At 39.5% G+C, this 23,888-nt stretch overlaps 1 protein-coding gene and 1 long non-coding RNA gene across 4 annotated transcripts; one reads left to right on the top strand and one right to left on the bottom strand.

The window, feature by feature from the left end:
- The first annotated feature begins 9,196 nt into the window (after positions 1 to 9,196).
- LOC104611372 (uncharacterized) lies at positions 9,197 to 15,747 on the top strand. 3 transcript variants are annotated; one of them, XR_737651.3, is made up of 4 exons: positions 9,197 to 9,891; positions 15,002 to 15,106; positions 15,270 to 15,347; positions 15,434 to 15,747. It is a non-coding gene; the product is annotated as an uncharacterized LOC104611372 (long non-coding RNA). The 3 variants fall into 3 exon arrangements; XR_737652.3 differs by having other exon boundaries at positions 9,197 to 9,791; positions 15,434 to 15,746; XR_016079308.1 differs by having other exon boundaries at positions 9,197 to 15,106; positions 15,434 to 15,746.
- A 1,040-nt stretch (positions 15,748 to 16,787) lies between these two features.
- STP14 (sugar transporter 14) lies at positions 16,788 to 19,248 on the bottom strand. The gene is made up of 4 exons (XM_010278390.3): positions 18,976 to 19,248; positions 18,230 to 18,552; positions 17,499 to 18,128; positions 16,788 to 17,407 (listed from the first exon to the last, which is right to left on the bottom strand). The coding sequence occupies exons 1-4, from the start codon at positions 19,115 to 19,117 to the stop codon at positions 16,970 to 16,972; spliced, it is 1,533 nt and encodes a 510-aa protein (XP_010276692.1). The 5' UTR covers positions 19,118 to 19,248; the 3' UTR covers positions 16,788 to 16,969.
- Positions 19,249 to 23,888: the final 4,640 nt, after the last annotated feature.

Genomic DNA, 23,888 nt, shown 5'->3' with positions numbered 1-23,888 from the left:
TGTAATCTTATAAAGATAAGAAGGACGGGGATTAGATAAGAGATAGGATAGGATTAGTTCGAAAAAGATCAAGACTCCCTTAAGATAAGATGATCTCCTAGAAGGAGTTGGAAAACAGCCCTCTCCTTTGGCTAAATAAAGAGGGGGGCGGACCAGCTCTAGCAACTCACTCCAAGATCCAAGAGATCATCAAGAAACTCAAGAAAGCAGTTTGGCCATGGAGAAGCAGAGCATGGAGATTGCGCAGATCATGAGCAACTAAGCTTCTTTTTCTGGTTCAAGGGGGGAGGTTCGATTGTGTCATTGTGAGGTTCTGTAGTTAATTTATTTTCTTGCTTTTTAATTCAAGTATTCATTGATTCTTGAGCACATTTTTATTGGATGTTAATGTTAATTAGTCTGACAAACTGAATTAATGTTGATTTTCCTACTGCTATCCATGATTTCGGTGATCCATAATTGTCACGAATAGTGGTACAAATAGCAATTAGGTTAATATCTCTCTAAGTCAATTGTTCGTGACAGCCTTTGACCAATGTATTGACATGTTTTAACCTAAAGGGAATCGATGGAACAAGATTCAATAATTGCAGCTATCTCAATTATTGTTATTTTGGTTTAACTATTTTCACAAAGCTTAATGCTATCATTAATTAATATGGAGCGCTATCGCACCCAGTTGATTAAAGATAAGTGTTGATCGAATGCTGGGTTTGGTCAACTGATTTAGGAAAACACAAGGTTTATTATGGCTATCCTAATAAATCTAAGGTTAAATGCTTGAATTGCAAGATTTCCAGGGATACCTATGATCGATGTCCAATCGGCTAAACCGAACCCCTAAACCAGAATTCGGTAAGACTGATTTCTTTTTGATTGTTGAGTTTGCTATTGCTTTCTTGTTCTTTTAATTTTAGTTATTTTATTTTCCCACTCAGTTATATTATTCATTCGGCTGAGAAATTACTGTTAGCTCCCTATGGGATTCGACCTAGTACCACTTTTACTGCAAATATCTTATTGTGGAACTAGTACTAATTTTGAGGGCTTCGACAACCCGTCACCTGAGCACTCATTTTACTCGGTAGGGTCCTTCCCAATTAGGCCCGAGCTTGCCAACACTGGGATTAGGTACCATAACTTTATGAAGGACCAGGTCGCCAACGCGGAGGTTCTGCTTCTTGACCCTAGCGTTATAGTACCGAGCTACTCTCTGCTGGTAAAATGCGGTCCTGATATACGCGAGGTCGCTTACTTCGTCAAGCGGGTCGAGGTTGGCACGTAGCTCATCTTCATTTGCCTTATCGTCATACGCTTCTAGTCGTAGCAAGGGAACCTTGATCTCGGCTGGGATGACTGCTTCAGTGCCATAGATGAGGTTGAAGGGGGTCTCTCCTGTGGCGGTCTTCACTGTGGTTCGGTAAGCCCATAGAACGTTGGGTAGCTCGTCTGCCCATAGTCCTTTAGCTCAGTCCGCGGAGGATAGCTCTGTTTGTGACTTCTGCTTGACCATTTTCTTGAGGGTGTGCGACTGAAGTGAACTTCTGTCGAATTCCCATGTCTTGACACTAGTTCTAGAATTTAATGTCTTTGAACTGCTTACTGTTATCAGAAATCAGTACTCGAGGTAACCCAAAACGGCACACTATATTTTTCCAAAAGAAGTTCTACATGTTTCGAGCTGTGATTGTTACGAGAGGTTCAGTTTCTACCCACTTGGTGAAATAATCAACTGCTACCACCAAAAACTTCCTCTGGCTTGTCGTTGGTGGAAACGGTCTGAGTATATCAATGCCCCATTGTGCGAAAGGCCACGGGCTAGTGAGATACTTGAGGTCGGCAGTGAGCTGATGGTGGATATTAGCATGCTTCTAGCACTTGTCACACTTTTTGGCGAGCTCAATAGCGTCTATTTTCATTGTTGGCCAATAGTACCCCTTTCGTAGCGCTTTTTGGGTGAGGGCCCTGCCCCCCAAGTGTCTGTCGCACAGGCCCTCATGAGTGTCACGGAGCACGAGCTAGGCTTCAGAATGTCGCAAGCAGCGCAGGTAAGGGAGAGTGTAGGATCTTCGGTACAGCCATTCGTCTATCATGACGTATTTGGCCACCTGACGCTCTACCCTTCTGGTGTAATTGCGGTCTACAAGGAGGGTCTTGTGTAGCAGGAAGCTCGCAAGCGGATCAATCCAGCTCGGCTCTTCTTGAACGATAGGAGTGACCTCCTCTGCCCCCCCCCCCCCCCCGAGAATACTAGGCCGAGGCAGGTTCTCTATGTACACAGTTCTCATGGTATTATCACTGGTGCTGGCTAACCGGGACAGAGCGTCGGCCTTAGCGTTCTCTGACCTCGGGATTTGCTTGATGAAGTGTGACTGGAAGTTGAGCAGAGCCTCTCTTACTTTGGCTAAGTAGGCGATCATAGTTGGATCGCGAGCTTCGTATTCGCTTGTGACTTGATTGACCACGAGCTGAGAATCACTACAGATGACGATATGCTTGGCTTTCACCTCTTTGGCTAGAGCTAGCCCGACTATTAATGCCTCGTACTCCGCTTCATTGTTGGATGCTGCAAACTCGAAGCGTAGTGCATACTCCAATTTTGTGCCACTTGGGCCGTACAAAATGATTCCAGCTCCGCTGCCCTACTGGTTTGAGGAGCCATCTACGTGAAGAATCCAAGACTCCTAATCCCAGTTCGCGCTTGGCCTAACCAAGAGAGATGCCGCACTGGTTGCTACCTCACGGTGCTCGAACTCAACCGGCGTGGGAGCTTCGGGCTCGCTCAAACTAGGGGCCTCGTGCTCAACCGGCCTGGGGACTTCAGAGCTGAAAGTGCATTCCGCGACGAAATCTGCCAAGGCTTGAGCCTTGATAGCAATTCGCGGCTTGTATTGGAGGTCGTACTCGCTGAGCTCAACGACCCACTTCATCAGTCAACCAGAGACCTCGGACTTGAGTAAAACTTGCCTCAGGGGTCTGTTGGTGAGGACAACAACAGTATGAGCTTGGAATTACGGACGAAGCTTCCGGGCTGCAATAACTAGTGTGTAGGCCAACTTTTCTATCTTTGGATATCTCGTCTCTGCTCCCTACAACACTTTGCTAACATAGTAGATCGGTCACTGGACTCGACCTACCTCTTTTATCAGTACCGAGTTGACCACTTCTTCACTTGCCGAGAGGTACAGCTCTAAAACATTGCCCTCCTCAGGCCGAGTTAAGACTGGTATGCTAGTGAGGTACTTTTTGAGCTCGTCAAACACAAGCTAGCAATCTTTGGTCCATTCAAACCCTTTGCTTTTAATTGCTTTAAAGAAAGGTAGGCAGCGATCTGCCAACTTGGACATGAAGCGACTCAGAGCGGCTATTCGGCCATTCAGCCTCTGAACCTCCTTCACTTTTCGGGGTGGTCTCATATCTCATATGACCTTTATTTTGTCCGGGTTGGCTTCAATGCCGTGCCAGTTAACAATGTATCCCAAGAATTTACCCGAGGTGACGCCAAAGACACACTTATTCGGGTTCAACTTCATATTAAATCTACGCAGAATTTCAAAGACTAAATGCAAGTCTTGTATTAAGTCGCATGAAAACTAGGTTTTGATGACCATGTCGTCTACATAACATTCTACCTTTTAGCCAATCAATGGATCAAACAGTTTATTTGCAAGTCTTTGAAAGGTTGCCCCGGCATTTTTTAGCCCAAAGGGCATGACCTTGTAGCAGTACAGGCCAAGCTCGGTTATGAAGGAAATCTTTTCTTCATCTGTCGGGTCCATCCTAATCTGGTTGTAGCCTGAATAGGCATCTAGAAAGCTTAGCAACTCGTGCCCCGAGGTCGCATCCACCAGATGGTCGATCCTGGAGAGTGGGAAGCAGTCCTTTGGGCAAGCTAGGTTCAGGTCGGTGTAGTCGACGCACATGCGCTATTTACCGTTAGCCTTTTTCACCAGAACGGGGTTGGCCACCCAGCTCGAGTAATGGAATTCCCTGATAAAATCGGCTGCAAGGAGCTTCCCGACCTCCTTGTCGATTGCCCTTCATCGCTCTGGGGCTAGGTTGTGTTTCTTCTGTCTAACGGGCCTAACTACAGGATCAGTATTAAGCTTATGAGTTATGATGCTAGGGTCTATGCCGGGCATTTCTGTCGCAGTCCATGCAAAAACATCTACATTTTCAAACAAAAAGCATACCAATTTAGATCGCAGAGGCTCCTCAATGGAAGCATCGATCTGGAGAGTTCGGGCTGGGTCCTCCGTCGAGGCTGGGATGGAGATAGTCTCTTCTGTGGGCACAGCTCGCTCCTCGCTCTGCTCTGTAGGTCGCTCTAGCTCGAGGTCGTCGGCCACCTTGGCTTTCCCTTTGAGGGCGGTGACATAGCATTTGTGAGACTCAAGCTGGTCACCTCGCGCTATCCCGATTCCGAAGTCCGTGAGGAACTTCATGGCCAAGTAGTAAGTGGAGACCACAGCTCGTAGGGCATGGGTGATCGGCCGACCTACTATGGCATTGTACGGGGACGGGGTTGCGACCACTAAGAAGTCGTGGTTGAGCCTCACTATGCTAGGCCAAGTGCCGACCTCCATAGGTACTGTAATCCTTCCCAGGGGCCTGACTTCCTCTCCGCTGAAGCCTACCAGGGGAGTGTTCACGGGCTTTAGGTCACTCTCTTGGAGCTGAAGTTGGTTGAAGGTTGCTTTGAAGAGAATATCTGCTTAGCTACTTGAGTCGACGAGGACACGCCTGACTTCAAAGTCGTTGATCTTTACCTTTATGACGAGCACGTCATCATGAGGGTAGTGGACCCCGCATGCGTCATCCTCCGTGAAGAAGATCGGGTCTTCCACCCTTGGCCGCTTCGGGGGGTTCTGTTCTTCCCTGGCAGCCTTGCGAGCTGATGCTGAGCTGCGGCTGAGGTGCAGCCCGCTACAACCGAACCTTCGACAATCACGTGGATGGTCCCCCGAACTGGTCTCTTTTCAGGGGACTGCTTCTGCGATTGTTCTGCTTGCCTACTGGATTCGGGAGCATCTCTACTTTGCTCCCCCTGCCGACCTGCTTTATATTATATTATTTTGTACAAAATTTTTCAAGTATCCACAACGGATGAGCTTCTCTATCTCGTCGCGGAGGTTTTACAATTTTCAGTGCTATGACCGTGATCTTTGTGGAAACTACAATATAAATTTTTATTCCTTACACTAGGATCGGCCTTCAGCCGAGGTGGCCACTTCACGTACGGGGCGTCCTTGATCGCCATGAGGATCTCGGCCCGCTTCGCGTTGAGGGGCATGTAGTCTGCTCTTTCTATTGCTAGAGTTCGGAAGGGTTGATTCGGCCTTGCCCCCCGAATTGGATCCTTCTTTTTCTTGCTATCCCCTTGAGTCAAGGGTTCGACTTCCCTTTTCCTTTTCTCAAGGGCCTGCTCACCCTTCTGATTGATCTCTTCCTCCGTCCCTATAAACCGATCTGCGAGCTTAAGGAACTCGGTTACGGTCTTAGGTTGATTGACAACCACGTGCCACTTGAATTCTTTATGGGTAATACCTCGCTTGGCTGCGGTGAGGCGAACAGCAGGGTCTAGATCGGGTATTTGTAAGCAAGCGTCATCGAACCGCTTGATGTAACTCCGAATGGATTCCCTTCTTTCTGAACTATGCTGAGGAGGCTTTCTTGAGTTCTTGGGCACCTCTTACTGTTGACAAAGTGGGAGGTGAAGACTTGCATGAACTGCGCTCAGCTTCTTATCGATCCGGGCGCGAGATTTTGGTACCATGTGCCGGCTACCCCTTTGAAGGTGGTGGAGAAAGCCACACACATACAGGATTCATTGGCTCTTGTCAGGTGCATCTGGGACTGAAAGGCGTCCACATGATCATTTGAATTGAAGGATCCATTGTACTTATCCAGGGGAGGGAGCTTGAAGTCAATTGGCATGGGGACAACAAGAAGTTCTGGCGACAATGGGGAAGGAACTGAAAGGAGAGGAGTAGCTTTTACTTCATCTGAGCTTACTTCCTCCTTACCTCTGAGCTCGGGCAAGACGTGAGTAGAAGTTCGGCGAGCTCGTTGGCGCCTCCGTTGTTGCTTTGTTGGCTCAACATTGGTGCTACTTGCTTCAGTATTACCGAGCTCGATAGGCTCGGACTGCTAATGGTAGTTCTGAACCGAAGGGCCCAGCCTGTAATCTACAACTAGGACCTCGAACTGGTTTTCTGCGAGCGGGAGCTCAAATTGGGAGTGCCGAGGTGATGCGGGCTTGACCAGCTGGGAGAACCACGACCTGCCTGTAGGCTGCGAGGCGGGGGTGGCTGGCCTCTCCTTCTTGCCATGGAACGAGGCTTGGCTTTTGGAAGGATTTTGGGTTTGAGAGACCTCCCCCCGATGAGGACGTTCGCTCTGACGGGAGGGCTTGGCTTGTTTCGAGGCTGGATGCCGAGGGGGAAGCGGCTGCTGGGCCTAAAGCAAGTAAGGGAACTACTGCTGGTACTGGTATTGAGAGACTTGATGCAGCACTTGTTGCTGGTAGAGTTGGAACTACTGGAACTACTGCATTTGAGCTTGCATGGCTCGCATGCACTGTACTAGGTCTTCCAACTGGTTTTGGTTGGTCACTGGGGGAACAATCGAAGGTTCAATGAAGGTCGCTCCAACTGTGGAAGGCAGTGGAGTTTTCACGAGTGCCACCGTGAGAGGCACGTTCAAGCTGGGGATTCCGTCCACACACAGAGGAACAGTGAACTGTCCAATACAGACAGTGGGGAGCTGGGGTTGCTCCCTAGAAGCATTTCGGTCGGCACCACGTCCGGCGTTGCTGGAGGAGGCCATGAATGCTAAGTTTTCAAAGAGAGTTGCAGAGATTAGAGGAAGGCTTTTTGAAGCGTTCCCACAGACGGCGCCAAATGATGTTGTGCAATCCGGGCACTCCTAACTAGCAGTCGACTGGCTCCTGACTGGCGATGGACGATACCTGAGAAGAAGACGGTGAAGGATTCCCGAGGGACTTGCCCGGTGGGAATACTTCGATGCTTAAGTTAGAATGCTGGAGAAAGCAGTAAAGAGTGCGAAGAAGGCTAAGAGTGCAGGTCGCGCTAGATCACTAAGTGTTCGAGATTAGCTCGAGATTAGATCAAGATATGTTCAAGATGCCTTTCCCCTTCGACCACGGGGCTCTTAAATATGGGCGTTCTTGTCAAATCGGGCATAACTGCCATTGAACCTCTATCACAGCCGTTATTTACCAAGGCTACGCAGGTAACCATTGCAGAGTACTACCCAATCAGATGAGTGACATGTCCCAGGAGGACAGACTCCACCACCTGTTGCGAGACGTGGGTGCAGTCTGTCAGGCTAGCAGGGACTGCACTGTCATTCAAGAGACGTGGTGCAGCCTGACGAGTACGGTCTTGTTAGATAGAAATTTCTTGAAAGCGTTACGTCGCTTAATAGCGAACTGCCTTGTAGCAAGTTATCTTATTGCGAGCTACCTTGTAGCGAGCTCCTAGGGGTACTTCGAGGTGATTCCTCTTGTGGTTGCCTTTGGGGCAGTTTCTCTGCCTGAGTATCGGAGCGAGCTGGTTATCCCAGCTCGCGAGCTGGGATAGACTTGTCTTGGAGTATTCCCTTTCAGTATGTCGGGGGTCCTCGAGTTCGCGCTGTAGCAAGCTCATCCTGTGGCGAGCTGTAACGTAGCAAACTGTCCTACGAGCTCGTTACTTAATCGCAGTCAGGCCGTTGTACTGAGCTGGTACTTGTACTGAGTCATGTCCACGTGTTACCATCTCAAGGGATCGGTTCAAATTACCCTCCATCAGATATAGTACACTACATGTTGGTTATTGATGGAGGTGTAATTTGGCTATAATTAAATGGTATTATATATATATCATTTGAATCATTTTCATGATTAAGAGTAGATAGAAATAAGTTTAAATACGAAAGGATCCCTTTGAATCCACTATTAACAACTAAACATTCTACATTTTAAATGATAAATTTAGGCTCTCAAATGCAATGGATGATCACAATGGAATCATTGTGTTCCATGTTGTTTTGTACCACCTAACATATAATTGATTTCATTTCTCTCCAAAGGATAAATTCCAAAACGAATAACAATAGGGATCTTATCATCATTATATAAGAGCCAAAAATGTGGTTCAAAATTTTTAAGTAGTTGCTCTTAGATAAAATATATAGAACTTAATTACCATCATTTCCACATTGTTGTTCTAATCTTTTAAGCAGTTGTTATGGCCCATAGTCTTGTATCCGCACCAATATTACTTTGTATTTGGTTCATAATTCTACAATTCAGCATATAGTTATTTGACATTAGTTTGGTTTAATGCCTGCCATCATATATTGATCAGCACAACATAGCATAAGGACAATTACTGAGGAAAATATGTAAAATAAAAAAAGCAAAATATAAATAAGTTCTTGCTTTTCTAGTTCTTACACAAACAAAAAATGATAAAGAAGAAAACTATATAAAAGTGACCCTACCTCGTAAGCATCCAATTTACAGTGGAATAAAAGTGGTTATGAGTTTTGCACTCCCGATGCCATTAATAATTGTTGACGTTATGCTTTTTACGAGATTATTGGGGGGGTGGGTTGGTAGTGTTTCTATAATTGATTTCTAAATACCATACCGGTTTAACTCCCAAGCTGATGAAAGTGGTCGAGTAAAACAGATTGTTTGAAGCGAAGGGGTTTCGAACAAACAAAACCAAACGTTCAAAATTCAAACTTTGGAAAAAGGAAATGAGTATGTTGTTCACTGTGTTGCATTTTGTTGTTTTCAATTGGAGAAGGATTTTAAGGTGAGTGTTGATTAAAATATAGTAAAGAAATAAACAAATCCAGATAACAATAACAATGTTCTTGTAATGGCATAACAAAGACAAGATAAGAACATATCACTACCTTTGTTAAGGAGGTCACTCTCCACGTATGCCTACTTTTTGCCAAAAATACCTTATACAAAAGTATACCCATCTTAACCCTCCATTTTTTTGCCCAAAAATCCCAACCATTTATCAAAGAAACCCAGTTTATCCCTTGGAACCGTTTTACCTGATTTTCCCAAATTACCAAAATACCCCTTGAGTTACTCAAAATTACGAAAATGCCCCTGCCTCCTATATAAATTCAATCCAATCTTTTCATTCGCCCTAATCGGAGACATTCGAAGGAAGCATCGACTATTCACTCTCTTCCTCCCTTCGACCCACAGCGGTAGAGCGGTGGCCGATTTCTCCATCCACCGGCAGCTTTTCCCTCACTCTCTTTTCCTTCTCTTTCTATAGCTTTCTTCGTCCCTCCTTTTGCTTCTTCTTCTTCCTCTCCGCCATCTCCTTCGTTCCCATTCTCTGTTTTCGTCATCACTGCTGCAACCAAAGCAGCGGTGGCGAAACTAAGCAATGGCATCTGCTTCCCTTAGCGATACACCTTTCTCCCCAATTTCCTTCTCCCTTTGTTCGATTTCTGGCTGTTTTCTTCCATTCTCTCCCGCTGTTGTTGTCCCTATTCGGTTCGTTCATTGTCACCCTTCTCTGCAAAAGGATCATTAGTCATCGACGGCGTCTCTCTCTACTACCGGAATCAGTGAAGACTTTACCACCTTCAGCATTGTCTCTTACTTTTCCATCAATCTCGGGTGACTTCTGCACTCTTTTTAGCATTCAGTAGGAGACCACGACTTCCTCTGTTCTGCGAAGCATATCAAATTCTTCTAGAGTTCCTGATTGCAGCCTCTAGAAATCAACAGCCAGGACATCCCTCAGGTAATCCACACCGAACTCTCTCTCAATTCACCTTGACAGTGAGGGTTCCAGGCTGGGGATCAGACCGATGAAGTAGTTCCACTGGACTCTTCTCCCGCAGGTCTGTTGCCGAACCTGACCTGAACTCTGATAGTGCTCTAGTTAGATCTGATAGTATACTTATATTTGTCTGAAAGTCTGTTCATCTTCTCTCTGTTTCCTGATTGTTTTCTTTTAGATCCAGGACTGATAGTTGTTCAGATTTAGATTGCAGGATGTTTTGCATTGATGTTATTATAAATGTGAATCTGTCGGTAGATTTCTCCTCTCACTATTGACATTTATGCAAGGTCATTTTATAGAAATCTCTTCTTCCTTCTGCTCCAGAAATTTGTAGTTCACTTTTTAAATTTACATATTGCCTGCTTCACTATTCAGTCATCCTTTTCTCTTATTACCCCCTGACCGAACCAGTTGAGTTGCAACTCTTGGCGTTTACCAAGAGGTTTAATTGTGTCAGTCTTAATAGGACGACAGCATAGTAGAATCCCTTCTCTTTATTTGTTTTTAGTTTCATTTGTGTTATTTCTTATAAGATCTTCTCTCCCATTTTCAAAGTTGGTCTTTAGCTTAGGAAAATAATAATAATGATTTTTTCAAATTCGTGAAAAGGGGAAATGCGTATGTGCTCATCATTTGGAACATCTTTTTTCGCTGAACCTTCTTTTGTTGTTTAGTGACCTTATTTTCTTAATTAGTAACCTTTTTTAGTAGTTTTGCTTGCACTTTCTATTTTGCACTAATTACCAATGAGCCCCATGTAGGCTCCACCTATAGGACCCAAGAGAGGGATGTCTAATCCCTTTCCTCTCTCATCCAAGTCTTATTCGGACCGGTGTGCCTTGGGTTTTGGAATCACTATCGAATCAAAATATTTTTGACACCATTCTCAGAGGTCCCATTACCTCTATTTGATGGGTGGTGATTTCACTTCCAGCCCAAGTGACAAATGAATCATTTTTTTTAAGTTCACAAACTGGTGATTCTACTTGGAAGTTCTTGGACCATAGGTAGGGCCCACATGGGGCCCATTTGGCTTGCTTTGCTCTTTTGTAACATAGACATGCTTGTGTTATTTTCTGCACTTTATGATAATAATTGTTCTTTATGATGCTCGTTGCATCATTACTTGTTGTTTTACTTTCATTATGGCATGCTTGTTCTCACTCACCAATTGCACACACCATTTGCATTTGCATTAGATATTAGAATCCCATGTCCTATTAAGAGGGAAGCTAGTAGATGCTAGTACTATAAAAAAAAGGGTTTTGGCGATGTTAGTTTTGTGACGTTTTGTTAAACGTCGTTAAAAAAGTTCGCCTTTTACAACGTTAATAATAAATGTCGTCAAAAAAGAACTTTTTGCAACGGTTATACATAACTGTTGCTAAAAGTAACTTCCCGCAATGTTTGTAACGTTTGTCTCAAACGTCATCGAAAAACAAAGGTCGACGACGTTTACTTTTGATATAGAAGTATGTTTATATATTAAGTAGTTTTAATTTCTTGCAAATTATTTTTAAGTTTTATATGTATAACTAATGTTTTGAAGTAATTAATTATTTATTTTTACTAGTTTATTCATTAATATTATAAATTTATATTCAAATATTAAGTATACTCTCATTTTAATTAATATTATTTTTAATATTGAATATTTAAATATATTCATATTATAATTAGTTATAATTAAAATATTTATACATTAATTGTAGTAGTGATAGATAAATAAATAGGTGGAAAATATTTACATTTGATTGGTTGGTTTTTAAAAAAAAAAAGAAAAATAGTAGGTAAAGCAACCCCTCTCAACTCTATTCTTATATCTGCCCTGCCAAGTGCCTCAGCAGAGTTCTGGGGTATGGATCTAGCAGATTGGAAATTTCTGGGTTCAAGCCTTAAGCCCAACAGTCTTAGGATTGGGCCTGGGTGACATTAACCACGGCCTAGCTTTCCCAAGTTACACCCCTATTGAGAATGGAACACCTTCTCCACCATTAACCCAAAGGGTAGATTCTACACCAACCATACATCACACATTAGTTCACCCAGCCATACATTCAACACCATACTATTGAATATGAAAACTTTGGCTATTCATATTCAACAGCCTGGGCTGTCAATAGGGCTCTCCCTGCATGACATGTTGGTTCACACAGCAATGAATCCAACACCTACACTATTACAAGGGGTCTCTGTAAATTATATATCATGCAGGGATATCCCAGGCTGTCGAATTCAGACATTGGCTTTTAAATAGTCTACGTGAACTAATGAGTTCATGTAGGGAGAACCCCGTTGACAAATTGACAGCCCAGGCTTCTCCTTTTAATAAAAAGCTTTTTAAAGAGGTATTGGTCCTTTTCAGGGTGGATGTTAAAACCACCTCACCTAAAAAGGTCTTCACTTTTCTCCAACAAATCTCATTCTGATTCAACTCTTGATTTTCAAGGTTGCAGCAATATATAGTAGGGCTGTTCATAAGAAGGCCGAATCCGATCAAACCGACTAATTCGGACTGACCCAATCTGAGTTGGACAGGTTTTCATCAGTACGGGTCGGTTTTGGGTTGTGTAAATTTCTAAACCGATGATTTGGGTCGGTTTCGGTTTTCACACAAGAAAACCGAAATTGACCCGAACCGAACCGAACCGACTTATTTCCTAGTTCAAACATGAAGTTCTAAAGCCCATTAAGCCACCTAGTTTTTGAATGGTTGCAAGAAACTTTGGATTATTGAATAGTGATTAATGAACAACTTTTGTGATTAACTTTTCATTTAAATTTTATCATAGGAGATGGTTGAAATGATGTTCAATTTATGACTGTTTTTAAAATTAGCAAGATTTTATTACAGGGATGAACTTAGAACCAAAACCGACCCAAACCGACCCAACCTGACTCAAACCGACCAGGTCGATTTTACTTAACACTGGGTCGGTTTTAATTTCTATGTCAGGTAACCCGACCAGGTCAGGTCGGTTGGAAAAATTGCAGTAAACCGACCCAACCTGACCCGTGAACAGCCCTAATATATAGCCATGACATGAAGAAACATGATTCTCATCATCTTTCTCTGTCAATACTTTTTCAACTTCCCACCATATATTGAGAGAGATTATCCACAACTCGACAACCTTTTTAATGGAAATGACCACTAGATTGGAACGATATCAACATACATTGCATGCTTGTACAGGAGTCAGAACTCTATCACCCAGTTAGATCCTTGGAGAGCAATTTCAACCCGAACCCCAAATGGGTTTCATTTTCAACCTCCTTGGGACTAGAAAAATCATAATCTTCTAATTGAAAGAATGAGAAAGAATTCTATCTTGTTGCTGTGGGAGTTAAAAATAATTAAGCAGATCTGCATAGGAGATTCTTGAGTAAGTCAACTTAGTTTTTTATTACTATAAAACTCGTGAGCCATGGAAAACAGATCAGTTAAGAACTGAAACATCTCGACAAGCATGAGAAAAGGAAGTCAAAGCGATTCTGGTGATAGTAACAACGATGAAATGATAGGTATACCCACAAAAAAGATTATGAAGATAAGATTCTAGGAATGTAATACAAGCTTCATGTTGTTAAGAGAAGTGGTAGAACAGTGCAGCTTTGATGGTGAGGTGAGATCCAGTCCACACCATCTAGAAAATCATCACTAGCTAGCTTACCTTAATGAACCCAAATTTGAGTTCTCTTGTGAATCAGAAAGGACCACGTAGCAGCTAAGTAGTAGAAATATAGAATGAGTGAATGACCTAGCATGTCGGCAGAAATTGAACCACTACAGAACTGAACTGAACAAAAGACTCGCTCTTTCTGCTACACGTGTGGGTATTTCATCAGGTTTTAATTTGCCCCATGTGAACTACCAAGAAGGGTAGGTTGAGTACTTGAGTTGGAGCAATCTGTGAAACAACTTCTCTTTCCCATCACTTGGTTGAGGTATAACCCAAAGCCACCTGATTGAAAAAAAAAACAACTCTTTTACAACTATGCAGAAAAGTAGACAATAGCAAAGGTACTGAACACAAAGAGTTCTGGGTGCCCACATCACCTTGACCTCTTATCCTTCTCAACAATTTCATGTTTCAAACCAGAAAAGTCGACCTGATAGGACTAGGGATTCATAAAATTAAGTACACTTGTAGTCTTAATTAGAATCAAATTAATATGGCTCAAAGTTGCTAGAGGATATAACAAAGTTGCTCATATTTTAGCTAAAAAGGCCCTTTCAAATCGATCCCTAGAATTTTATGACTGTTTGGGTGTATGTCTGCATTATTATTGAGGTGGTGGCATTCTTATGAGAGAGAAAGAGAGAGAGAGGCTAAGGTTGCAGGTCAATAATCACTATGACCCACCGTCCCTGCAAAACTGTCTACGATCTCCACATGAATAAACAAATTAATTAATAAAAGCTTATGTTAAATGAAAGAATTCCAAAAATATGAAACCCAGACAAATCTGTTATGTTCTATTCATATAAACAGAAGTCCAAAGTATAAGCTAGCTTTTATATGAATAGGGTAGGAGTTTGCTAGTCCAGTCTGACCCGGGAATCTTTCATGTGACATTCTATTAGGGCTCCATGTCTTCCCCTCCCTCAGAAAGAAAAAAAAAAGAATTGAACTTTAAATCAAAGAATTGAACTCATGTAGGTCTGCTTTATTATTGTTTAATAGTTTTCTTTTCTTTTTTTTTCCTATACACTAGAAGGGTATCTTTTTTTTTTTTTTAATTTTCTGATGAAAAAAAAAACAACTGTTGGCTTCCCTTTTGAAGGATGGATGCCCAGAAGAAAGAAGAATCTAGTTTAAGAGGGTTTCTACCTTATAATTGTGGTTTACCTAACTCAGAAAGTCATGTCACAAAGGTCAAATTTCATAGTGTTTGCAACTCAAGTGCTATCTCATGAACTCTACAAAACTGAAAACCCTTACTGTGACAATTCACAGTATACGTGTCCTGTTTTCTAACAATCAGATATGGAGGAGCTATATTTTAATATGCAAAGTATACAAGCTGAATTTTATAGGTTAGACCATGGAATGGTATGTCCCCAAAACAAAGATCAAGTACAGCTTTGAAACCATTTGAAAAGTGTAAAGGTCCCTAAAACATCTTGTATATGCAAAGTTTCAATTTGCACTTTGTTTTCACAGAGATCAAGTACAGCTTTGCAACTGTCGAACGGGGTTAGTACAAATATCTCCTTTAGGCTCAGCTTATGTATCAGTAAACCAGCCACCCACTCCAGTCCAAAACAGGTTTGTTTGCTATCAACACCAACTTCTTGGCCCATTGTTCTTTCTTGAAGTTTACAGCCAAGCTATTGTTTGCAATTAGCCTGAGTTTGTTTAATTATTGTGACTTTAACATTTAGAAGAACAAGCTATTGTTTGAATTTTAAAAAATATATATTTTGTGTAGAGCCATGGATCGGAAAACAATTCTACTTTGGGTGAAAATCATCTTCATACCTCTTATGATGCTTTGCCAGCAAACCCTGTAAGCCATCTCAACTTTATTTTTATTTTCATGTATTTATAATTTTTTGCATGAAAATAATATTCTATTTTCATTGTCTTTTATAGGAAACCCAACAACTTGGATTAGGAGCATCTCACGTACGTGAAACAAGTCAAGAGAGGGAAGGAGCATCTTATGCACATCAAACAAGTCGAGAAAATGGGAGGGGGAATGTGAAGGGGAAGAAGAAAGTTCTTTTTAGATGATGTATCTTTATTTTTTTTTTTTTTGGTTTTGAACATAAAACTATCAAATATTTTGTTGTAAAAAAGATTGTGTTGGGCTTAAAGATTATTGAAAATTTAATATTTAAGTTTATTTTTAATTTTTGCATTGTGTCTGAATGTAAATTCAAATTACATGTTAATAAAAAGTGTTATGACAGGTTGATAAAAGCCTTATTGGGTAAATTGCACAAATAGGTGATGGATGGTTATTAAACCATATAAAAAACTTTCGACGACGTTTAATTAATTGTCACCAAAAGCAAAGATTCACAATTCAGATAAATGTCACCGAAAGTGGGCTTTGACGACGTTTGCTTAATGCCACCAAATATATCACTTTTGGTGATGATTGATGTATCACTTTTGGTAACGTTTATAAAGGTCGCTGGATGTATCACTTTTGGTGATGTTTATAAATGTCGTCAAATGTATATTTTTAGTGACGTTTACAAACGTTGTGAAAACTCGTTGCTTGTATCGTAAAAACATTTGATTCGTGACATTTGTCAAACGTCGTCGATTGTGGTTTGGAAGCTTTAACAAATTCGTGATATGTGTGTGTGGCTGGAAGTGATGAGCTATAAGAGATGAGCAAAGAAACCACTTAGAAATGTTTTTTGAGCAAAGAAACAAATGGAACTTTTGAATAAGGCAGGAAGTGATGAGCAAAGAAACCACTTAGAAACGGTGTATGTGTGGCTGAACTGGTAATAGGATGGCACCCAAGAGGGACAAGAGTGAGGTTCTATCCATACCAATACAGAAGAGAACACTGTTTCATATAAGGATGCAACTCAGGTTTGCCCGAGTTACCATTCTACACTGCTTTATGTCAGGCCCATTCAAATTTTGATAAAAGCCCAATCCAAGCTATATGGACCCTTGGGAGGGTTAAAGTGGCTAGGCCCTTTTGCCATTTTGTTTAGTATTAGGGTATGGTCTTAACCTTTGACATTTTTTTCATACAAAGTGGTCATCCTCAGACTTTAACCCATATTCTTATGCTTGTCAGCTGAGATTTTACCATTACACCGAGTAATGATGGCCCCTCCGATGAAGAAGCCAATTGATGGCCTAAATGATCAGTGAATTATATTCCCAATGTGTGTGCCCCACTACCCCAAAGAATTATCAAGGATTTGATCATTTAGGCTGTGTTTGCCTGTTTGGTACTTACAGGTTAACCAAAAGATAGCAATAACTAAAAAATGCAATGCACATCCATCTGAGAAATAATTTGTCTTATACTAATTCTAATCTACCCTTTGAAAAAGAATCTACATATACTGGATTTGAGACATGTAACCCACCAATCCCCTTCTTTTTTTTTTCATTCTCTTTTCTATTGTTCTACTTATTTTTCAGGTGGATCTTCTAAGCAGCTGACACTGGCTTCTCATCTGGTGTATTGACAATGTTCTTCCAGAACCAGTGGTTTTGGAACAGAAAGCTTATCTCCTCTATTGGAACTTGCTTTGTTTCTGGTAGGAGAAAGTAAATGAAGCAGCTCATGACGACAATCAAGCACACGAACAGCAAGAAAATACCATAACGGAGGTGGCAGAGTGCCGCAAGGAAACACTGTGCAACCATAGCAGTGAAGAAGAGGTTTACACAGACAACCACACTCTGCCCAGCTGACCTTATCTCCAGTGGGAAGAGCTCACTTGGGACTAGCCAGCCCAGAGGGCCCCATGACCACCCATAAGCCAAAACAAACAAGCAAATCATGATCACAAGGATGACAGCATCCACTATTGGGAGGGTTACTCCATGGCCAAACTTCAGTGCTAGAACAATAGCCACCACCAGCTGCAACAACAGATGTTCCCAACTGATTCAGATTCAGCTCTTTATGTTAAATGCAGAGAATTAGGCAATGGAAAAAAGACAATTACATTACCATGGAGGATATCATTTGGATGCCAGCTTCCATGAAGAGAAACCGCCTGCCTCGCTTATCGACTTGATACATTGAGAAGAATGTTGCAATAACAAGTGCTCCACTGGTAATCATGGATGAATACAGAGCTGTGCCTGACCCCATGCCCAGGCTCTGAAAGATCACAGGAGCATAGAAGAGTATTGAATTCATTCCAGTAAGCTGCTGGAATGCTGGGATGCCTAGAGCTCCTATTATCAGTTGAGGGCGGTACTTTCGCTGGAGAAGGTTGTAGAAGGGGTTCTTTATGGCCCTTGCTGCCTCACTTGCATCTTTGAGATCCTCAAATTCAGCATCTACATTTGGGGTACCTCTAATTTTCTCCAAATTCCTTCTTCCTTCTTCTAATCTGCCTTGTTCTACAAGGCTGTTTGGGGTCTCAGGAAGGAAAATACCTCCAATGAACATCAGAACTGCTGGAACAGTAGCTAAACCAAGAGAGAGTCTCCATCCCCATGGATGGATTTTGTCAGTGAAGTAGTTTATGACATTTGCCACAAAAATCCCTAGGCAGGTAGTTAATTGGAACAGTTGGTTAACTGCTCCGCGGATCTTCGGCGGTGCTGTCTCTGAGAGGTAAAGGGGAACAGCCTATGACATGAAACATGAAACAAGAACCAAGTCAAGCTTCTGCAAAGAACTAATGAATACTACCACTAAAAATTCAATTCTGCTGAGAGTCGGTGGTTCACCTGGTTGCCAAATCCAATGCCTACACCAAGCAAAATTCGGCCTAAGATCAGCATTGAAATGTGAACAGCAAATGCATTTAAGATTGCTCCGATGAAGAAGCTGACAGAGCCACAGAGGATGCTTGCTCTCCTTCCCTTCACTCTGGTCACCCATGAAGCCCCAAAGGTTGATACAAGACCAGCAAAGTAGAGAGAGGATGTGAACAGTGTGAGAATCTGGTTGTCATATTTGCAGTAATCAGTTTCCTTGAGATGTGCTTGCTTCCTTCTGTACACGTTTGGGAAGAATTTCTTCAAGAAGTCATCCATGGAAGTTACCCCACCTGAATCAAATCACATTCATTTTGTAAATAACACCTGATTCATTTGGGGGGAGTGGTAGTGAAGTAGAAATATACTGTTATTTGATTCATTCCTTATTGCTGTTTAGCACCAACATTCTAACTGGGAAAATTATCTTAATTCGACCCATTCTCTCTACTGAAGTTGCAGAACTGATAATAAATTCATAATACACTCATCTAAATAATCTCCACAAAAAAACAACAAATTGTGAAGAAAAAATATGATATGAACTTGACATAACAAGCGGAAATCAAACAACCCAGATCAAATAACTTGCTAGAATAAGAAGACAAAAATCAAGCATCCCACGATTTGAAATCTGCTCTTTTTGTTTATTAATTCAACCAACCTGACCATAAAATTTTCCACAGAATCAATTTGCAATTGAAAGTCAGACATACCAGAAACACCAAGATCGTATCCAAAAAGAGACCCTCCAAGCGCTGCAATGAAACAGGCATAAACAAAAGCTTTGGTGATTTTGTAGTCATAAAACTGTGCCCTCTTTGCAGCTCCTGGGTCAACAAATGCACTCCCTGCCATTGCCGATGTACTTCAAGCTTTTTGTCAGAAAGATTTGCCTCTGATTCACACACAGAACCTCTTAAAGAAGGAAGAGAATTACTTGTTTAAGTTTCAGAGAAGAAAAGACGGCAGCTACTAATGAGATAATTATAAGACCACAGTCGGTCAACCCAGAGGCTAGAAGACCCACATGACAAAGAAACAATTTTTCAATAAGAAAATATTAAACAAATGACATAAAAAACTGATAGATTGAAAGTGATGCAGAAAAACAAAGGAAATTTATAGATTTGATATGGAAACAAGATCAATATTCTGTTAATTTTCCATATAAATTTGACTGATTGCTTTGGTCCCCACCTCTGGGATGCTTCAAACAAACAATCTTGCCGAGAAAATAGCAGTTTAATTTATCTTTTAATCCTTATCAAGAATCAATGTACGTTATACTAAATAAAATCCAAATCACGCCTAAAATATCTCTCCTCCTTGGGAGGAGAGATTCTAGGTTGGTTGGAGCCAATTTTTATGGGGTTTGTTTTCTGGTAATATATCTAGATTACAGCGATCTTTTTGTTTTGGGGATAAAGAAATAAAACGCATGGTTAGTAGTGCATAGGCCGGGCACACGTTAGCTAACATTCAGGCGGAAAAAAAAATCTAGATACTGTTTGGATAAGCTTTTGTGTTGTAGAAAGCAATTAAATTGAGCCATAAAAAATGTTTCGGGCCTTGGGTAAGAAGTGCTTTTAAAAAACATTATAAGATGAAAGCCAGAAACAGCTTTAAGCCCCCATAGCAGAAGGTCTATTTAGGAGGGCTTTCAGGCAGTGGCTTCTGACTTTACAATATGGCCCCGCACTGTTTGGTGGAAAATCTTGAAGTCAAATTCACTGTCATTCAGCCAAAAAGTTCGACTTTAGTTTATGTTTGATTTGAAGGAAAATGTAGGGAAAGGAAGGGAAAGGAAGAAAAATCTTTACAGACTTTGTATAGGTTCTGTCTTTCCCTTCTTTACCTTACCTTTTTCTTCAAACCAAACATAACCTTATGGCAATGTTTTAAAAACCAATTTGGAATCGGAATCACTTTGGCATCAGTTTTTGGTTTAGCAGTTGGACCATCCCATTCGAGTGGACGATCCATTCTAAATAAATAAAAAAATAAATAATTAAAATAAAAATATGGCCAAAAAACATTGTCTAGGTCAAACGGGTCGATGGTTCAGAACTGATTGCTTAAACGATTAAAAGAATCTTGTTTTAGAGCCTATTTGGAAGTGGGAGGGCTTCTGCATTGACTGAGTGGCTTTCAGAGAAGCTATCAAAACTAGCTTGGGGGTATTCTTTTTCTGGATTTTGAGAGGGGGGAAAGTTGGTCAATGGGATTTTGATTTTCATTGATCAAAAATCCCTTCTTTTTTTAGATTTATGTGGGGAGATTAGGGAAAATTTATTTTCCAGGTAAGTGATACCCATCTCCTAGGTGGATAAATAACTTTTCCATCATAGGGGAAAATTGCCAATACTTTAATGAGACAAAAGCACCCCTTATAATAATAAATTTTTATAGCTAAAATGATCATTATCTTATTTACAAGGCAAATAAAAGAATATGGATAAATGCATTACCCATCCCAAAAAAAACTTACCGGAATAAATGCATTTATCCGAATAAATAACTTCCCAAAAAAAGGGGGCTTAACCTTTTCCGTTATCACAAACAATGGGATCCCATTTATCTATTTTGCAAAGAAGTTGAATACAGGGAATTGGGTCAATAAATGTTATCCAAGAAAATGTAAGATGTAGGGTGTGACGTGGCAATGTTTCAGTTTGACTTGCTTGCCCAAATGAATGGGCCACAAACAAATATCCAATTACTATTTGGTTGGCGCCCATTATGTCTTCTGGTTCTACTTTCAACTTGGTGGGCCCCCACTTGCCCACTTGACTTTAGTCCTCCATAGATGGGAGACGATTTATTGGACCCTGAATCCATCATCACTTTGTTAGTGTATTAAAAACAAGACGGTATATTCAATGCAGATTTTGACGTTTTATGTATTAGCCGAGACCCGTGCCATGGACGGGAAAGCCTAATACCATTTTGAAGGATGAAATTTTAAACAAATGATATACTGAGTTGAGAGAAGCATAATTAAAATTTTATATTTTATTTTTCAATAAAAATCAATCAATAAATTAATTAATTAATTATCTTTTATTTTGAAATATAAATTAGTCATAATTTTCTGAGAATTTAATAATTATCAGAAAACATATAATAATTTTTAATATAAATTAAGTAATAACTTTCCTAAATTATAATAATTTATCTTTTATTTTTAATAAAAATAATTCAACAAATTAATTATCTTTTATTTTCTAATATAAATTAAATAAAAGCTTTCTGAATATGTGGAAATTAATATTCTAGAAGTGTAATATTTTCAATAATTACTATCCTATATTACACTATTTATTTTCCAAAAAAAAAATTTCAACATAAATTAGTTAATTAATTTTCCAACAATGTAATATTTTTTTTGCAGTTTTAGTGATTTATCTTTTAGTTTCCAATAAAAATTAATCAATTAATTAGTTATCTTTTATTTTCCAATGTAACTAAATCAATAACATTCGTAATATGCAATAAGTCTCATTATAAATTAATTAATAATTAATAATTTTCAATGTAATAAATATTTTCTAAATTACACAAATTTATCTTTTACATTTCAATAAAAAATAATCAATTAATGTTTTTTTCGAAATGTATTAATTATCAAAAAATGTACTAACTTTTCATATAAATTAAGTAATAATTTTCCTAAAATATAATAATTTATCATTTATTTTCCAATGAAATTTTCTATCAAAAGTTTTCTGAATATGTCATTATTAGTTTTCCAAAAAATTTTAATCAATTTATCCATTAATTTCCAATAAAAATTAATCAACAAATTAATCATCTTGTAATTTCCAATATAAATTAATCAATAATTTTCTAAAAGTAATAATTTTCAAGAATGGTTTCCCAAAATGTAATTTTCGATTAAATTATTTAATTAATATTTTGAAAATGTAGTAGTTTTTAATAATTTTTTAGAAAAGTTAATTAGTTATATTTTATTTTCCAATAAACATTAATCAATAACTTAGTCAAAAAAATAATTTTCTAAAACTGTAAAAAATTTCAATAATTATTTTCCTAAATTACACTATTTATTTTCCAAAATGTAATTTACAATATAAATTAGTTAATTAATTTTATAAAAATGTAATAAATTTTAATAATTTTCTAAAACTAAATAATTTATATTTTATTTTTCCAATAAAAATTAATCAATAAATTAATTATCTTTTATTTTCCAAAATAAATTAATCAGTAATGTTCTAAACATGTAATAATTTATCTTTTATTTTCCAATAAAAATTAATTAATAAATTAATCAAAGATTAATTATCTTTTATTTTCCAATTTAAATTAATCAATAGTTTTCTGAATATGTAATACATAATTTTCTGAAAACGTAATAATTTTCAATAATAAATTTAATAATTTATCTTACTTTACCAATAAACATTAATCAACAAATTAGTTATCTTTTATTTCCAATATACATCAATCAATAATTTTCTAAAAATTTAATAATTTACTTTAATTTTCAAATAAAAACTAATCAAAATTATATATCTTTTATTTTCTGAAACTCGATAATTTTACATAATTATTTCGAAATTGCACTAATTTGTCTTTTATTTTCGAGTATAAATTAATTAATATTTTTTTCTGAAAACGAAATAACTTTATCTTTTGTTTTATATAGTTATTTTAATAATTATTACATTAATTATTAATTATAATTAAAAAAACCATAGCTTACAAAAACAGGGTCGAATCCAAGTCGCAATATCCAAAATCCGACTCGGATTCTGACCCATTTTCACTACAATGGCCACTCGACTCGAGGTAGCGACCACAATAGCGAAAACAGGGTATCTTTTGTTGGGATTTTTCCCACCGGAAAACAATTATCGGTCAATGGAACTATGCCGGCAAACTGTATTTTTGTAAAAATCGACACACAGCGGCCAATGGTTGTATTACTGACCCAACTACAATCTCTGTTTCCGGCAGCCAATGTTTATGTATAAACCGACGCCGACGGTTTTTGACGGCATAAAAACAGGAAGCTCGTCGGAATGACACCGACGTCCATTAAACCGACCCATTTGGTCGCCAATGGCTGGTGATTTTCAAAGGAATGGAAGTAAGATACTCCCCTGTTTCAGAAAAAAAGGGCGGTTTTAATTGCGAATAAACAGGTTTCTCACTGGAATGAGGTTTTTAAAGAACACTTGAACGGAACGATGATTTTCCCCACTAGGCCGCCAATGGTCGATGTTTTTAAAGAACACGTTACGAATAGGTTCCAAACAAGCGGCAGGTTTCAATCGTGGTAAATAAATCGGAAAACATATCTGGGAGGCGATGTAGAAGAAGTCAGTGCTTGAAAGTAGTCCTCCACCCGTCTCTGAATCTCCATGATGAACTGCATAAAGCTCTGAGTCAGACTATTTATGTCTACGATCGACAAAGAGTTTTTGAAAATACAAACTACGATCAGGAGTCATTTTTGAGACGGTTTCAAACACTGTTATCCGGTAATCAGGATTAGATGGCAACCCAATTCAACCCAAAGCACTGCCTTACAATCAATCACCCACCTTTCTCTGAATCAAAGACCTTTACTATCGTACTGTTCTGTTGAGTGCTCATTGTG

The sequence above is a fragment of the Nelumbo nucifera genome, chromosome 8 (assembly GCF_055504915.1).
Source record: "Nelumbo nucifera cultivar China Antique chromosome 8, China Antique-T2T, whole genome shotgun sequence".
Classification (NCBI taxonomy): Eukaryota; Viridiplantae; Streptophyta; class Magnoliopsida; order Proteales; family Nelumbonaceae; genus Nelumbo; species Nelumbo nucifera.
The sequence above is the reverse complement of the archived record's forward strand: the minus strand, read 5'-3'. Positions and strand labels throughout refer to the sequence as shown.

Excerpts from the sequence above, each read along its gene's own strand:
- STP14 (XM_010278390.3), bottom strand. The coding sequence starts at position 19,117 with ATGGCAGGGAGTGCATTTGTTGACCCAGGAGCTGCAAAGAGGGCACAG. Across the intron at positions 18,553-18,975 it reads ATACGATCTTGGTGTTTCTG|GTGGGGTAACTTCCATGGAT; the intron begins GTATGTCTGACT and ends GATTTGATTCAG. Across the intron at positions 17,408-17,498 it reads TCCAAATGATATCCTCCATG|CTGGTGGTGGCTATTGTTCT; the intron begins GTAATGTAATTG and ends CTGTTGTTGCAG.